Source organism: Agelaius phoeniceus, chromosome 9, assembly GCF_051311805.1.
Source record: "Agelaius phoeniceus isolate bAgePho1 chromosome 9, bAgePho1.hap1, whole genome shotgun sequence".
Taxonomy (NCBI): Eukaryota; Metazoa; Chordata; class Aves; order Passeriformes; family Icteridae; genus Agelaius; species Agelaius phoeniceus.
In genome coordinates, this window is record NC_135273.1 from 2,217,113 (window position 1) to 2,234,749 (window position 17,637).

At 43.9% G+C, this 17,637-nt stretch overlaps 1 protein-coding gene across 1 annotated transcript; it reads right to left on the reverse strand.

Annotated features, from left to right (window-relative positions):
- Positions 1-295: 295 nt before the first annotated feature.
- On the reverse strand, positions 296-17,267 carry MKI67 (marker of proliferation Ki-67). The gene is made up of 16 exons (XM_077182767.1): positions 17,173-17,267; positions 15,982-16,095; positions 15,105-15,186; positions 14,909-15,024; positions 14,495-14,564; positions 13,847-13,925; positions 11,724-13,169; positions 11,180-11,418; positions 10,248-10,641; positions 8,368-8,483; positions 7,760-7,931; positions 7,537-7,671; positions 5,716-7,163; positions 4,833-4,905; positions 1,524-4,517; positions 296-785 (listed from the first exon to the last, which is right to left on the reverse strand). Exons 2-16 carry the CDS (start codon positions 16,071-16,073, stop codon positions 652-654), a joined length of 7,590 nt encoding a protein of 2,529 aa, XP_077038882.1. The 5' UTR covers positions 16,074-16,095; positions 17,173-17,267; the 3' UTR covers positions 296-651.
- Positions 17,268-17,637: the final 370 nt, after the last annotated feature.

Sequence of the window (17,637 nt, forward strand, 5' to 3'; positions counted from 1 at the left end):
TTGAAGACAAATTATCTGTAAAAGTCTTAAAAATTCTGTCTGAAAACCACATCAATCAGAGGATGAACCTTAGAAATGAACTCGTAGGACAGCAGCAATTATTCTTAAGCATCCTTAAAACCAAAAAACCACACAAGTGCCAAACTGTTTACAAGTTTAATGACTTCAGAACCTGCACTTTTCAATACAAATTTAATTTTTTAAAAAAAACTTATTAAAAATTTAGCATAATACTTCTGCTAATACAACTATTTTTTTTTTTAAAAAGAATATTTACAGAACTCCAAGGAAAAATAAAACTTAAGCATAGGAAAATTTCAGCAGAAAATAGTTTTAGCTGGCAGTAATATGGCTTCCTGATTGTTGTACTGATCAGCAGGAAAAAGGAGAGAAACACTGGTAAACAAAATGGAATTTATGTTTGCAGCTTTGCACAAGCACCCCATGGTTTAGGAACCACCACATATTGGCAAAGCTACTAAAGATCTACTTCCTATCTGTAGACACATTAAGAAATGTATTTTGCAAAGCAACCATGTAATTACCAAAAATCTTAGCTTAAAATCAGAGTGCAAATCAATTCACATTAAAAAAAAACCTGTAATTGGAATTACTGAATTGATTTAAAAACTGGTTCTGGGACTCCTAAGGCTATTTCCTTGTTCTTGTGCTGGATCTTGTCCTCCTCTCCATCCCTCCAGTGGTCTGAGCTGCCCTTGCATCCTCTTCTCCAAGTTTAGTTTTGTTTCTTCTTCCTCTTTGGAGAGACCCATTTTCATCATTCCCTATTTGCACATGGAAAAAATGACAATTTGTATCATCAATCAAACATTTCCCACAAAATTCCATCCTCACCTACATTGTTTTGAAAGGAAATGTCCCCAATGACAACATTCCAAAGATTCTATCTCTGAATTCAACAAACCAAATACCAACCCCACACTTCTGCACATCCAATATCCTTTAAGTTGGATCCCTGAGGATTCACAGCTATTTCTGAAAGTAGGTTAACATTAATGAGAGCACCAAAACCAATTAGCTGCCATTTTAGCTAAAATTCCTCCCACTGATACGTGAAACTAAAACAGGACCAACACCAAAGTCCTGCAAAAATGAAAAGAGAGCAAGTTTTATGGCAGGCAATTCCTTGCTGCAGCACCAAAGAGTTGCTGCCATTTCTACTTCAAGGCACTCATTTGATAATATTTTCTGATTGGGAGTTCTTAAGTCAAGCTGAAAACTCCAGGGGACATTTTAGGTGGCAGCAGGACCAGGGCAGTGATTGTCCCCTGCACTGGGGAGGCACCTCCAGTGCTGGGCCCAGTTTGGGTCCCTCAGCTCAGGAGGGACATGGAGGGGCTGGAGGGTGACCAGGGAAGGGAATGGAGCTGGGGAGAGCCCCAGGAGCAGCTGAGGGAGCTGAGATCTTGGATCTTCTCCATCAGCAGCCCCAGAGCTCTGCACACAATTGGTGTATCTACAAACTCATCCAACCTTCAAGAGAAAGCCAAGCCTTGCCTCACCTGGTTTTAGTTTTTTGGGTGGCACATCCTCTGCTGGCAGCTGGCACCTCCTCCTGCGAGAGGTGGGAGCTGCCTGTGGAGCAGGGGCACCCTCCTGGCCTTCTCCTGGCTGATTCTCCTCAGAACCAGTGGATGCTCCACTCAAATCCTGAGTTCCCAGAGTGCTGCCACTTCCTGGCAAGTCACTGCTTCTGTGGGGAGAAGCAGAAGTAGCTGCCTCTAATGACACCTCCACCTTCCTCCTACTGTTTCTCAACTGCCTTGTTCTTCCTTGGCAGGGATTATTTTCTGGAGATGCATCTTCACTTTCTTGAAGAACCCTCTTCTGACCTCTGCCTCTGGGCAGGTTGGGTTTTCCCCTGAGAGAAGTGGAAATTGTTTCTTCAGAAGTGGAAGAAGTTTTCTTCCGGCCCACTCTTGATGGATTTTCTTTTGCAGGTGGAGCTACATCCAAAAGTTTACTTTTTTCTTCAGGAATTCCGTCTTTGCCATCTTCTGGCAAACCCTGAAGTGAGGTGGGACTAAGAGCCAGTGAAGTGGTTGCTTGCCTCAAGCTCTCTTGTACAAGCTCCATATTTTCTTGGGAAGAATTGTCCAAATTCTCTTTAGCTTCCCTATTGTTATTTTTTCTACCACTTCGTTTTGGCAGGACCTGGTTTCCCTGAATAGAACTTTTGGTTTCTATCAAGGGGGCAGTTTCCTTCCTCCTGCCTCTTCTCAGTTGATTTTCCTTTCCAGATGGATCACAAGTTTCTAAGGGAACATTCTGCTCTTCTTTGGGAGCTTCTTCTCCCTCACCTGCCGGCAACCTGCGCTTCCCTCGAAGAGAGATGGACTTGGTTGTGTGTGATGCCAGAGCAGCTTCTTTCCTTCTGCCCCTTCCTGGTGCCTTCTCCTTAGCACAGGACACTGCTTCCAAAGGCACACTTGGTTCTTCCTGAGTACCCTCATCTTTAGTCTCTGACAAGCCACATTTTCCCTGGAGACGAGTTGGACTTCTTGCCTCTGCTGCTGGATCCATCTTTTTCCTTCTGTCCCTTGCTGGTGCATTCACTTTTGCCTGTAAAGTGTTATTACCCAGAGCTGCATTTCCCTCTTCTCTCTGTGCCACCTGTGTAGCATCACCTTCCAGCAGCAGCCCACGTCTCGTTCTGACAGAAGGAGATCTGCTCTGTGAGGCTGCAGCCACCTGGCGCCTCCTGCCCCGCCTCGGTGGATTGTCCTCTGCTGAAGAGGGAGCAGCTTCCAAAGCTGATCCTGCCTCTTGTACAACAGCCTCATCTTTCCTACGATCTGCACTTAATGTTTGTTTTTCCATAAAGGCAGGATTAGCTTCTTGTGGGATGGAATCAGGTTGCTTTCTCCTGCCCCTCCTTCCCTGTGAAGGAAGATTTTCGGAATTCTCATGTTGATTGTCTTTGTCAGTCATCCCTTCATCACCCTCAGGTAAACTTTTTCCTTCAATTGCTTTGGAACTGCTTTCTTCAAGCTGAAAATTAACTTTTTTACCTCTTCCTCTTCTAGACACCACTGCATTTTTTGGTGCTGGATTGCCCTGCAGGATTTCAGTTTGCTTTGCTCTAAGTATTCCCCATTCATTTCTGGTCCTCCTCTGAGTGCCCTGAGCAGGACTGGCACTGTCTGCAGCTGGGACTGACGGGGCACCTGGGCTGGGCTGCTCCTCCCTGCCTTGGGCTGCACTGACACAAACAGAGCCCACAGAATCCTGCAGAGAAGACTCATCCACTTCTGACTTCAATTTGGGAGCAATTGGTTTTAGGCTGTTCACATTTTCAGTAAATTCCTCAGCTTTTTGCTCCAAAGAGTCTTTTTTGCCTCTCCTGCTTCTAGCCCTGTTTGCTTCCATGTTCTGAGCACTGACTGGCATTTTGTTTGTCTCTGCAGAAGGTGACTCTGCCTTTAATCTTTGAGCTGCCTCTGTTCTATTTTCCTGAGCATTTTCTGTTTCATATCCCTGAGATTCTTTCATCTTATTTTTCACGTGGGATTGTGTTTCAGCATCAGTTTCAGTTGATGTTTCCTCAGTTTTCTGAATGTTTTGTGTATTTTCAAGTGTGACCTCACAAGTGTCTGCTTTTATTTCAGCTGAGTGCTTTCTGTTTCTAGTACTTCTAAGAGATGTAACTCTTCTCTCTGTTGCCTTTAGTTCAAGTTTAGTGCCATTTTCAGATTCTTGGGCTGTGACAGCCTCAGGGGTTTTGTCACAAGCCTGTTCCTGTCTTTGTGAAACCTTTGGGGACGGGTCTTTACGAAGCTTTCTGGTTGTTCCATGAAGCTCTCCTGGAGAAGCTGCTTTACCTTGGTGATCCCTTGCCCGTCTCCCTCTTCTTGGTGGAATCACTGGTTCTGTGCTCTGCACTCCTCTGCACCTCCTCCTCAGTGACAGGAGCACTTCTTCACTGTCCTCCATGCCACTGGCAGCAGCTTTGCTATCAGGATTATTTAAACCTGTTTGCAGCTGACACATTTCACCCTGAATGCTTCCAGCTCCTCTCTTTGTGCCTGGATCACCTTCAGTTCCATTGGTGCCACAGTCCTGCAAACTCTGTTGGGTATTTGCAGGTGCTTTTTGTAGCACTGAGGAATCTTCAACACAAGACTCCAGATGTTCATTTGGATGTTTTAACTCCTTCAGCTCTTTCCTTTTACCTCCCCCTGCTCTCTGAGCAGCTCCAGGTGGTTCCACAGATGAGACAATGTCAAGTCCTTCCTGATCAGGGCACTTTGGAGCCACCTCTTGCATGCAACGCTTTGTCCTCCTTCCTCTTCCCTTGTTTTCAAGTGTGATCACTCCCATCTCCTCTTGGGTTTCAGGACTCTGCAACTCCTTTAAGCTCACACCATTTTCACTTGGCTTTGCTGCAGCAGGAGGCACAGCCCTCCTGCCCCTTCTGGGTCTCTGGGTAGGCTGCTCTTCACCAGCTGAGTCCTTCTGTTGGGAATCTTCACCTCGGGAAACTTTTCCTTTCTCTTCTAGAGGAGGGCAAAGAGCACCAACAAAAATTAGACATTCCTGTGCCTGATTGAGTATTTCCATTTTCCTCACAGAGGCATCTTGCTCAAACAAATCATACAATAAATAAAGAAATATTTAACCAATTCCTAGATTAAAGGCCAGGCTTCTGACTGAAGTTGTTTAATTTATTTGAATAGGTCAAAGGGAAAAAATTATCTTAGCTCAGGACACAGCTGAGCTCACTGAGAGAGGTTTAAACAACATTTGAACTTCATGGTAAAATTTATGATTTATATATTCATTATTCCTCTAAGCAAAATATTTGTACTTACCATGTTTATGACTGGAATTAAAACCAGGAGGTGCAATTTCTCCCTGAGAATCCATAACATTTACTGATCTGACCTAAAGGAATAAAAGATAACCAATAAATGTGTGTCTGACAGGACAAGAACTTATGGAGCCAACCAAAACCAGATGAATGTACAGCAACATTTATAAAAATGTTTGTGAAACTCTTTTCTTACAAATTAAATCAATTAGTCTTATAAATGCATCATCCATTTATCTGATATAAACCCACAAACATAGCAAATTCAATTATTGCCATCTAAAGTGAAAGACAACATTGTGGAGAGGTTGAGAAGTGCCTAAATTAGTGCTCAAAGGGAACTTGGGGTACTGAAGAGAAATTGAGTGTTCTGTAGCGTCTTATTGTGGTTCTAAGCACTAAGCCCAAGGATACTCAGCATTTTACCTATGGAATGTGAGAATCAAAGTAATTTTTTCAGGAAATGATACTGGCAGTGATGCCAGCACATCTCCACTGAAGATCAAGATTCTTGTCACAATAAAAAGCAGCACCAGAACAAAGCAGGCTGGGCACAGACATCACCCACCCTGACCCACTAACTGGAGAACTTCACTTCTCCTACTTGCAGTGGTCAGTGTGGAATGGTGAATGAGATGCTGGCAATGTAATTTTATATTAACCTTATCACTTTTATATTAAGCCTGTTTTTAATGATACTTAACCTCAAAACAGTCATTTGTGACAGGTCCTTTCAAATAAATCCATTTTAATACATACAAATGCAGCTGTCCCCAAAAAATGTTGCAAGATAGAAGAAAGTGTCATACCAGGAAGTCAAAATGCATTTCAACCACAGGTTTCAAAATCTAAAAACATCCTTTCCAAAAGTTGAAGTATTTTACCTTCATTTCCTCTGGGGTACCAAACATTTCAGTCACTCCAGCATAGTCCACTTCAAAATCAGAAGATTTCTGCCTGGGTTCTGCCATGAGCCTTTGCAGCCCCACAAAATCCTCAACTGGTTGATATTTCTCTTTAGGAGACTTCATCAATCTCTTAATTCCAAACATGTTTTCCACAGGCTGCACCTTCTCCTTTGGTGTCTGGAAAATGCGGCTGATGCCAAGCATGTCTTCCACGGGCTGGGATTTCAGCTTTGGGCTTTTCCTGGCTGAAGTCACAGCTGGCACAGCTTTTACTGCTTCTCTGCTCTCTACTGGAGTCTCCAGCAACCTTTTCAAGGCAACTTCATCAGTGACCAGTTCCAGCTCTTGCTGAGGGGTCCTCAGGAGCTGCTTAATGCCTGACAGGTCCTCCACTGGCTCTGGCTTCTGCCGTGGGGTCCTCATGAGCTGTTTGATGCCTGACAAAGCCTCCACAGGCTCCAACTTCTGCTTTGGGGTTTTCAAGAGGTGCTTGATGCCTGACAGAACCTCTACAGGCTCCAACTTCTGCTTTGGGGTCTTCAAGAGCTGTTTGATGCCTGACAGGACCTCTTCAGGCTCCAGCTGCTGCTTTGGGGTCCTCATGAGCTGTTTGATGCCTGACAAAGCCTCTACAGGCTCCAGTTTCTGCTTTGGGGTTTTCAAGAGCTGTTTGATGCCTGACAAAACTTCTACAGGCTCCAATTTCTGATTTGGGGTTTTCAAGAGCTGTTTGATGCCTGACAGAACCTCTGTAGGCTCCAACTTCTGCTTTGGGGTCTTCAAGAGGTGCTTGATGCCTGACAAAACCTCTACAGGTTCCAACTTCTGATCTGGGGTCTTCAAGAGCTGTTTGATGCCTGACAAAGCCTCTACAGGCTCCAGTTTCTGCTTTGGGGTTTTCAAGAGCTGTTTGATGCCTGACAAAACTTCTACAGGCTCCAATTTCTGATTTGGGGTTTTCAAGAGATGCTTGGTGCCTGACAGAACCTCTGTAGGCTCCAATTTCTGATCTGGAGTCTTCAAGAGCTGTTTGATGCCTGACAAAACCTCTACAGGCTCCAATTCCTGCTTTGGGGTCTTCATGAGTCTCTTGATACCTGACAAAGCCTCTCCTGGTTCCGACCTTTGCTCAGGGGTCCTTAAAATCTTCCTTTTGCTTGACATGACCTCAGCTGGCTCCACTTTCTGCTTTGGAGTCCTCCTTTTACTTCCTGATTTCACCAGAGATGCTGGTTTTGTTGGAGTTACTGCCAAACTATCCACAGTATCTTTGTGCACAGCTTTTCTCTTTTCAGGAGTTTTTGTGGCTGTTTCATCAAACACAGATGGAGATGACTCCTGTCTCAGAAGGTGGAATATGCCTGGACTCACTTGCTTGTGCTCTGAAGCATCTGAATTATTTAATGGTGACACCATCATCTCTCCTGAAATAAGCAGTAGACTTATGTCATTTGGAAAATAAATTAAGCAGAAAACCCAAGTATTTTAATTGCTGCATAATAAAAATCATCAAATTCAAATACACCCTTCTAGAAATCGAAATCCAAACATGTGCATTGGGCATTCAGTGTCTGGATGTCTCATCAGCAGCTTGAAGTTCCATGCCAAACAGAATGAATAATAAAATATCCTACTCAGAAACTAACTGGAACTACAATTTCTGTTAATACCTGATAAATCTCAATGGTTCCTCTCATGGGTTGCTGGATGCTTCACCTCAGTTAAATCTGCCTAGGCTGAGACTGCTGCTAACCCATAATATACCTCAGTATTGTTTTTTTAAAATATCAAACCTACCAGATTCCTCAGGAGTGTGCAAGTCAGAAATGTCCCCTGCAGCCCATGGTGGTGTAACATCAGCATTCTGAGCAGTGGCCAAAGGAAGTGTTCCTTCTCCCTGATTTTTTGGGGTTTGGAACATTTCAGGCACCCCTAGAAATGACATTTGGGGAAATGAGCAGAGGTTTTGACAAAAGAACTGCACAGCAGGCAGATGAAGCAACAGACTTTGAAATCTCACCTGTGAAACTTTCATCCATATCCATGTTGAGCTTCAGCTTGGGATTTTTTACCACTTTAGGGACGTGTCCAGCTGACCTGACTGTGGTGGAATAAGCTCTACCTACAACTATGGTAGCAGGTGACTCTGCATGACCTGTGCTGAAGTGACCTTTTATTTTCTTCTCTGGAGTCTGCAGAGGGAAAAGGAAAAAAACCAAAAAAAACCCCAAACCAAACAGTTATTAAACAAAGATTGATGGTGGAAGAGCTGGCCAAGCTCCTTCCACAATTTATCACCAGTCATGGTTAACTGGGAGGCTCCAGAAGGCTGGAGGATGTCCAGGGCCAGGGAGGGTTGGAAGGTCTGGCCAGCCTGAGTTTAGGAAAGGCAGGTCCTGCCTGATTTTTATCATCAGAGCTTGGATTCCAAGATCTTGGAAGTCTTTTCCAACCCTACTAATTCTGTGATTATTTTTGCACAAACCTCCATCTCCCACATGCTGTGGGAGACATTGACTCCCATTTTACATCACACCAAGAGCTCAGCTTCTCAATCAAAATCCATCCAGGCTGCTTGGTGGATATGCAAGAAAATAAAACAAAGCAACGTAAGAAAGAAAAGGATACCTTTGGTGGGTGCTTTAATCTCTTCAGGGCTTTGCCTTTATGGACAGATTTTTTAGCAGTCTTTGGCTGTGGTCTTGCAACCCCCAATTTTACCACTTCTGCCCAAGATTTTGCAACTAGAAGAAAAGGAGAAAGAACCAATTTAACTCTCAGCTGTGTAAATGGAAGTTCACAATTATTTATGATTCCAATACATTTTCTGCAGTCTGGCAGAGGAAAGTGGTTGTTATTATCTGATAACACCTGAAGTGTTCTCTGAAATATTCTCAATTTGAAAATCCAATTTCAGCTGAAGTTTAAGAAGACTCCAAGTACCCAGTGTGGCTTTCCACAGTGAAACAATGAGCTTCATACAGTGTCAAACACAGCTCAGATCCTACAGCTGAACACTGACTCAGTTCCTTCCTCTCTCTTTTGGAAGGAACTCATTTTCCCCAACAAAAAACTTGCCATGAGCTTTTCTGCCTTGTTCATTATAGATGAGCTTTACTCTGGTGAGATTTAACAACAGAAGAGAAATTGTTTCTAAGTGAAGTTTCTTTCACCACCTTCCTGAGGAATTTCAGTTATTTATCCTGAATTTAGATCTACACAGACTTCCCATAATTTTTCTTGTATCACTTGCTCCTTGTGACACACTCCCCAAATTCCCAAAGCAAGGTTATCTTCATCACAGCATCATTCTGTACACAGCAGTGGGAGCAGGGAATTACAGCTGTGGAATAAATGAAGCTGGAAGTTGTAGGACACCTGCCTTGTTTACTTCAGGAAAAAAAAAGCTATCAGAACAAAGGGATCATATAAAAGAAATGACTCTTTAAAACAGATGAAAAGGGGAATGCTGTTCCTTTTCCATCCAAGAAAAGGATGCTGCTATTCTCTTGTCAGAATTGCTATGTCAGTCTGTAAATAAAAAGAACTCTGAAAAGCTGACATTGTCAGGGTGTGCAGGATGCAGAGGAAAATGCCAAACATCCAGGAAATTACCTGAAAAAAGCTCTGGAAACAGTTTTACTTTGGATCTGAAATTTTTAAGAGCTGTGATGTGCTTTTCATATTACAGAAGGAATTGATGCAGTGATATCAAAAAAGCACATTACAGAGGTGGTGAGAAATGGAATGCCACTGGTATTTGTCAAGAGCTCTGCTGCCATTAAAATGGACAGAACAATAAAGTAATAAAAATTCCTGGGTGAATGGGGAATTGGACTTTGTCAAACTGATTTAACTGATGACAACAGGTGACAAATACACCCTACTTCAAAGCTTATTCAAAAGTCAAAACTTGAAGAACCAGAACTCCCCTATTACCGCTTCCAATGCTGTCAAAACTATTTCAAATCAGTACTCAACACTGGGAATTCTGAGGATTTGAAAGGAACACCCAGTTATTATCCTATTTTTTATTTCTATCACTTATGTACCACTTTGAGTAGTTAGATACACCCCAGTTCCTGGACAAAGTTTGTGAGCCTTGGATAAAAACAAGGCACAAAATAACCAAAGTAAAGCTGCATTTCTATAAAGGGTTAAGTTTTTCAAAACAAAAGTGATGTGATAAACACAGTTTAGTTTAACACTACTTGAACTTGACAGATTTTAAAGATCACGACTATAACCTTGCAAAGAGAATGTTAATTTTACCATTTTAAAACTTCTGAACATTAATATTTGTCTTTAATTATGTTCATAGATGCTTTAGTAAATGTGCTTTATGAACAAAAAAATGCAACACTTTGCACTTCCAATAAGGCCAGCAGATTTCAGAAGATTGATCAATGACCTGGTAGCCTCTGCATAACAAAACAAGTCTTTTCCAGTGTGGTTCCTGTACCTTAAAGCATGAAAGTGAGTATTAAAAATGAACTATTGAAACCAACCTAATAAATTGGCACTGGAGGCACCACTTCTCCTCTTGGCACCGATGAGAGCCACAGCCCCACCTCTGCCCTTCATGGCAGAGCCCTTCAGGCGCAGCTGGGCACCTCTGGCTGACCTGGCAGCTGGCCCTGCCACCAAGGCTTTGGCATCCTGGGCAGCAGCAGGAGATTTTGGGCTTTTCCCTTGGGCACCACTCTTCCCCTCTGGATCCATGTCTTGTGTGCCAGCATCCTTCTCCTCTGCAATTGGGAAGGGAGTGGGGGGCTGGGAGATGGAGAAACGCCCCTTCCTGAAGGGGGCTGGAGAGCACGAAGGGATTCTGGGTGTTGAGACGGGGGATGAGGCACCTGGGGACTGCTGGGCCGGGGAATTTTTGGGTGACTTTTTCTCTTCCTAGGGAAAAAAAAAAAAATTAGTAAATGGAGGATTTTTCCTTCTTTTAAAAGAAGTGATCAGTCCAGGCAAACCCTGCCTGAGACTTGGATTTCACTTTTTCAGGAATGATAAGTGATTCCTGAACTGTTGATCAAGCCTGGGCTAAGTTGGGCAGGAGGGTTTACCTTTACTTTTGATCCTCACCCTTTCCCATCCTTACCCTTCATCCATCCTCAGCCACCAATTAAATCTTTTTATGTCCATTTTAGTTTCAGATTGATTGATTTTAAAGTTTTAGCCTGGCTTTTCCTGGTGTTTTACCCATCCAGAAAGTAGTAGTGACCTTGCCAATGAACTTGGTTGTACTTTCACTTTATAATAATAAACCTGTTTTAGCTGCTGATTCTTTGAGCATCCCCAAACCCTCATGAGTGACACCAGCATGCATCACAAAAGGGTTACTACTAATTTTGAATGAATAAATACATATATAATAGAATTTCTAAATTCTGATCACAGTAACAGACTCAGCAACTTGATTACTCTGAACATTTACCTGATCTATCAAGTGCTTCAAGCTCTGAGCCTTTTTGAGCACAGCCCGAGGAGAGTTTCCATGGGGTAGGCTCCTCCTGGCAGGGAGGGCTCCTCTTTTCAGGGGAGAGTTGGGAGGCAAACTTTTATCAAAGAGTTCTGGGCTCAGATGACCACCAAAGGACACTCTCTTCCTTTTGCCCAAAGTCTGAGGGAGGGTTTCACCACTTTTCCTCTTCTGAGAGATTCGTTTTGTCTTGCCTGAAAAGAACAATTTGAAATTATTTTTAAGATATCCAAGAATCCAAGGCAGCATTTTAACCTTTCCTTGTGCATCTCAAAGTTGGAAACAAACCCAGAGAAACTTACCTTAAAGGGAAATAAATTGAATCCAGGATATTTTATACATATTGTGTATTGTTAAGGTCAAATGTAACTCCATGATAAATATTTTACAACTTGTGTCAGTAATTGGTTCCACATTTTACCCAAGTAGGAGAATTCTGAGGGAAGTGCTACAGAATTTCTCTCATAGAAAAACAAGGCAGGGAATCCAATGTATTTACCTGAGTCTTCTCCGTGCAAGAGGCCAGAAGTTTTGGTTTCTGAGCCAGGCTCAGTGTCCCTCAGCTCAGCAGCACTTCCAGGAGATCTCTTGCCTGATGCTCTCCGAGGTCTTGTAGCCTCTTCCAAATCCTGGTTTTGGTGACACGTGTCCATGGCCAGCTCTGCTGGAGTCCCACTGGCTTTTCTGCCTGAATTGTGCTGCTCCTGAGCAGTGTTTGGCTCCAGTGCTGCTTCAGCCAGCCCTCCAGAGCTCCTTTGCCTCCCCCTTTTCCTTCCAGGTGTCTGACCAGCAGGAGATGCCAACATCCCTTCTGCAGCCAATGCCTCTGAATGGGCACTTTTGTCCAAGAATTCTTTACTTTCTCTTCTGCTTCTTCTGGGACTCTTGGAATCAGAGAGAGAGGCAGGGGTTTCACAATGTGCCACCTTTGAGTTATCCAGGTTTGCCTGATCCCAGATTTCCTTCAGCACCTCTTGGGCAGTTTTTCCTGGTGTTTGTTGTTTGCTGTTTTGTCTTTGCTTTAAGCTTTCCCCTTCTGGCAAAGGCAGTTGTGTGTTCTCAATTCTGCACACTGGATCTTCCCTTGGAGCTCCAGCTGGGATCTCTGGAAGTGACTTCAGTTTCAGTGAGCCACGCCGTGGGGTCCTTGGAGTGCCAGGATTTCCAGGGTCCATCCCAGAGCTTTCTCTGGGAGGTGACACGAGCAGAGAGCGAGGACTCTTCCTCCTGGCTGTTGTTGGAGTGCTCAGCACACACAGAGCTCCTGCAGCAGCACTGCAGCCGCTGGGGCTGCACGCTGCCCGTGGAACCGGACACTCAAACCTTTCTATGGAGCACTGCTCCAGCAACACCAGGGAGCTCCTCTGGTTCTCCTTGCTGGCTTTGGGTGTAACTGCAGCACCTCTGGACCTGCCTGGTGTCCTTAATCCCTTGGGATCCTGCAATGGACTCTGACTGCTATCTCCTGACACCTCCTTGGAGGTGGGAGCTCGAGGACTCCTGCTAAAACTCCTCCTGGGAGGTTTCCCCCCAGCTGGCAGCTGGTTAAACCCTGGGCTGTTTTCTACTTCTTGTCTCACAATTATACATTTTTCAATATTTTCCATCCTGCCTGATTCCTTTCTTTTAGCCAGGCTGCCCAGATCAAAAAGACCACTCTGGGATGAAATGGGAGCACTTGGTTCTGGCAGAACACTCCCAGGGTCTCCTTTTGCAGCTTGCTGAGAGGAACTTCTCCTGTGCAGAGGTTTTTCCACTTTCAGCTCATTTTTCACACTTTCATAGAGTTTACTAAAGGGAGACATTTCATTTTGCTTTTTAAGAACATGATGTATTCTCTGTGAAGATTTGGGTGTTTGGAGTTTGACAGGGAAAGCTTCAGGAAGATTTTTCTCTGGAGTTTGTTTCTTTTCCTTGGCATTTTTTTCTTCACACTCAGCATTATCTACAAAGAAAGCAAAGCAAAACAAAACCACAGACACAGAGTTACTTTAAAATTGCAGAACTACAAATAAAAGTTCCATAAATACAGATTAAAAATTCCTTATTTTCCCTCCCAAGGGGGAAGATCCAGGTCAGCCAGGATCTACTGAAATGGGACACCTGGAAGCAGCTGGGGCTTTCTGCAGTGGGACAAAAATGTCAGAAATGATAATAAAAAGCCTTCTCTGAAAATCAGGATTATTTAAGACAACAAGGATGGGAAGGTGAAGTCCTGGCATTTAAGCAGTCTTTGGGTTATAATTATCCAGAATTAGCAGCTCTGGATTTTTCTGGTTCTACAGGAAACAGTTCCTGTAAACAATTATTTCAATATATACCATGTACCTCCAAAATTATATTTGTTTCAAACTTTCATTAGGAAAGAATGCATGAGACAATGCCACATTTGCTAAAAAAAGGTGTAGCTGTAGGTCAGCAGAGCAGTTAAATTTTCAAGTCTAAGGTGAATTCACAGCATTTAAACATGATATCACCACTGACACAGCAAGGTGCACTCAGACTGGAAGGTCTCAAAATGCCTTTTCTCCCCTCTTTTAACTTTGGTTTAATTCTAATGCCAATAATAAATGCAGTTAAGGGGGTAAAAGCAAACAAAGCCCTCATAAAACAGGCACCAACCTGAAGCATCAAGACTTTTAGCTCCTGGAGGTTGTTTGTGTAATAATTCCACTTCTGCCACCTGCTGAACATGAAGAACCTGTAAATTTGTACAACATTACAGCAGAGCAACAAATATTTTATACTTCACCTTCCAATTCTACATTGAAAAAACCTATTTATAAGAGAATATGCACTGACCCTAAACAAGCTTTAAAGTATTCAAACTAAATGCTTGAACTTTTCAATATTTAACATTGGCCAATACATCTGAAGCCCTAGAGGGGAGAAGGTTGTCCTGTTTTATCATCTGAATTCTGAGCTGTCAAAGCAGCTGTAAAATAAGAATGAAAACACTTGAACGTCCCCTTCTTACCAAACTCAGTGGAAGATTTATAGCTCTGTCTTAGTGACATCATGAATTAATTATCTATTACCAAAAAGAGATCAATTTTTGACTAAAATTTAGACTAAAAATTACTAAATTTTTCAAAGTATTTATCAGAGTTGATTTGTATTTTAAGACAGAAGGGCAGTTTAGGGCTGAAGTGTTACTTTTAATAAGAAAAGTATAATTTCTCTTAATAAGAAAACAGAACAAGGAAATATAAAACCATGTCACTACTACCAATATATTTGTAAAGAAAAAACCCACAGCAACAAAGTTACCTGCAGAGTTTCATCTTTTGGAGACCTGGAACGCTTCTTTTTCGGTGTTGATTGCAGAGGATATTCAAACCTGAAAAAATATTTTAAAACACCATATTTTGTCAAATAGTTGATGACTCAATTCTGGTTATTAAGAGGAATGACCTAGGAATAGTTGCCCCCTCCCAACAGTGCACACATGTCCATTTGAAAGGCTTTAGCAACTTAAAACCACTTTAAATTTCCCCCTAAAACAAAATAAGAATGATGTCTCTAAACAATTCTATCTTCACTGATTTAGCTTAATGCAATACAAGCGATCAAAAGATAACTTTAGCAGTCCTGCCTTCTGATGAATAGATTTTCTAGAGAAATATGAAATCAATGTCATTATTTCCACTCTAGAATCAAGTAACTGAGGAGGCTGGCACCCACCTGAAAGAACGATCGATAATGGTCAACACATCCCCGTGCCTCAGGGGCACGGGCTGCTCAAAGCAAGCCCCGTTCAGCTGCGTGGGGTTCACTGAGCTCAAGTTGGTCAGGACTGCCTGAAAAGCAAACACAAGCCTGAGTGACCTGCAGGGGTGCAGTGAGCAGTGCATGCCCCAGTGCAACACCAGCAGCTCACCTCCTTGTTCTCGTTGATCTCGATCCGGCAGTGCTCGTTGGACACCCAGGGCAGCCGCATGCGGATGTCACATTCTGATTTCCTGGGGGGGAAAAAAAAAGGTTCAGTTCCACACAAACACTGGGAGAATGAGGGCATTTCCCAACATTGTAGTTAGGAATGGTACAGCAGCATGATGTGTCTAGCTTGAGGAAAATGAACTACCTAAGTATTTTTAAAGGGGTACAAAATAGCAGCTCACACTCCTCCAGCAGCAGAGAGCTGAGATCAGAAAACCAGGGAAACACCCAAACTGAAAAAAGCAGATCACAACAAGCTAAGACATGGCTATAGCACAGCTGGGGCTATGGGATCAACTTACTCCAGAGTCTCCTGAGACTTGTGGAATATTTTTACACAAAATGAGCTGTTAAAGTCATTCTCAGGCTTACATTTCTGACCTGAGACTGCCAACAGGTACCTGGACCTTGGTCTCACTTGCAGAACAACTTCTACCTTCTAAGAAGTTATTACTGAGTTAAAACATGTTTATAAATGTACAGACTTTTCCCTTCTGTCCTTTTCTTAAGCTAATCTCTAATGCTTTTTATTTGCTGTTGGTCTTATCACTTATCCCCTTTAATCCCTTCCCCTGATTTCCTGTGGCCATAACTTTAAAATCAATCAATAAATAGAAGTACTTCTGGCAAGGAAAGGACAAAAAGCAGTAATAAAATAAAGTTCAACTTTCTACTCTTACATTAACCCTAGTCCAGCATCACCTTCCCTCCTCTGTACACCGTGGCTAAATACATGTTTATTTTTTGCAAATAAGCATTAAAATACATCACCTGTAGGAAAACACTCATTATTTCAATGTATGCAAGCAAATTCTCACCTTCCAAACAAACAAGAAGTTGAGGTGAGAGGAAAAACAATTCCATCAGTCCCATTCCTTTTAATGACAACGATTGTTCCATAGCGTGGCATCTTTGAACGTAAGGAACCTTACCTATAAAAAACACCCAGATTACTCATCCTAATTATGATTTACGTGTTTATGAAAGTAAACAGATGTAAATTTTTATGCTTTATTTTGTACCAGAGATGAGATATTTTCTAATGGACAGCAGAAGAATGTCAGTGCTGTTTTAACGTGGTTTTCTGTGTAAAAATTAGGAATATGTTTATATAAATTGCCAGACTAATGTTGGTATTCAGGTGATTTTTGTTACCCATCAGAACCTTGGAAAGCTTCAGGAGCAACACAGACTTTGTCCCATAAACAACTTAAAAACTCAACTCTCTTCTTCACCTAAATCTAAATCTCTCAATCTCTTACCCGTGGGGAATTCTCAGATTTGAATTTAAAGCAGAGAGCAGCTGATTGTTGTTATATTTTCCTGGAAAAGGAGGGGAGAGGGAGCAGCTCCCAGGAGCAGCGGCAGAACAGCTGGGAAGGGGCTGGAGCTTGGGCAGCCCCCGAGCTCTGTCGCGATCGTGCACGGATCACGACAGGAGGAGGAACAGCACTGGCATAAAAACCCCAAACCCACAGCGCAAGAAGATACCCTTTCATATATTTTCATACAATTAATTATTTAATGTATAAGTACCACAAGCGAGCCTCAAAGAAGCACCTTTATTAACGCTCTATTTGAAAGCAGCAAGGTAAAACATAGCAATTAAATGCAGTTAATAGAGACTCTCACGGAATTTTTGGGTGGGTTTCATGCGCTAAAACACTCGTAGATAACAAGACACTACTTGGAGGGGAAGCCGGCGGTCCCTCAGCCTTCAGGGCACGCAAACACTCGGGAGCAGGAGCGCCCTGCCCAGGGCAGCCACCAGCTCCTACAGGCCAAACGAGCCACAGGAGCAGAAATTAATAAGCCCAGGCTTCAGGCGGTCGCAGGACAGGTAAACAGCGGGGGAGAAGGGGCAACAACCACCACGGCATGGGGCTAGATCCACCATAAGGGGGTAGGTGGCCACAGAAGCGGGGTGTCAGGCAGCCCAAGTCCTCCTCGCGGCACCCCAAAGCCGCGTCCCCTCGGCCCTACTCCCCTCCCCGCCAGCCCACCCGTACCTGGGTCAGCCGGAGCGCTGGCGGCCGCTGAGGGGCCCCGTGTGGCGGCGTCCGAGGCGCGCTCCCGGCACGGCGCGGCGCCGACTGAGCCCTTCCCGCGCGCGCGCGCCGGCCCCCGAGCCCTCGCACTGCGCCCCCCCTTCCGCCCCGCTGTATCCCTCCGCCAGGCACCAAAACAGAGCCCCAGGAACCGCGCAGACAGACGGATCGGGAGCCGCCGGCATCGCCCGCGCCTGCCGGCAACAGCCATGGTGGCGGAACAGCACCGAGCCCGCCCGGCCGCGACAAGCAGCACCGGGCAGAGGGACTCTTTTAGCTTTACTCCGTACCGGATCGGCGGAAGCAGAAACGAGCGCACCGCGCGGACCGTTGAACATTCGAAAAGGAGCGCGGTGGCCTCTAATTGGCCGAGGGGGCGGCGCGCGACGCGCCGCGCAGCCAATGGAGAGCGGCGAGGGCGGTTTG

Bases quoted from the DNA above. Each gene is read 5' to 3' on its own strand.
- MKI67 (XM_077182767.1), bottom strand. From the start codon at position 16,073: ATGCCACGCTATGGAACAATCGTTGTCATTAAAAGGAATGGGACTGAT. The intron at 11,419-11,723 runs GTAAATACATTG...TGTTCTTTTCAG, and splicing joins CTTGCACGGAGAAGACTCAG to GCAAGACAAAACGAATCTCT. The intron at 4,518-4,832 runs GTAAGTACAAAT...GCCCTCCTCTAG, and splicing joins TAATTCCAGTCATAAACATG to AAGAGAAAGGAAAAGTTTCC.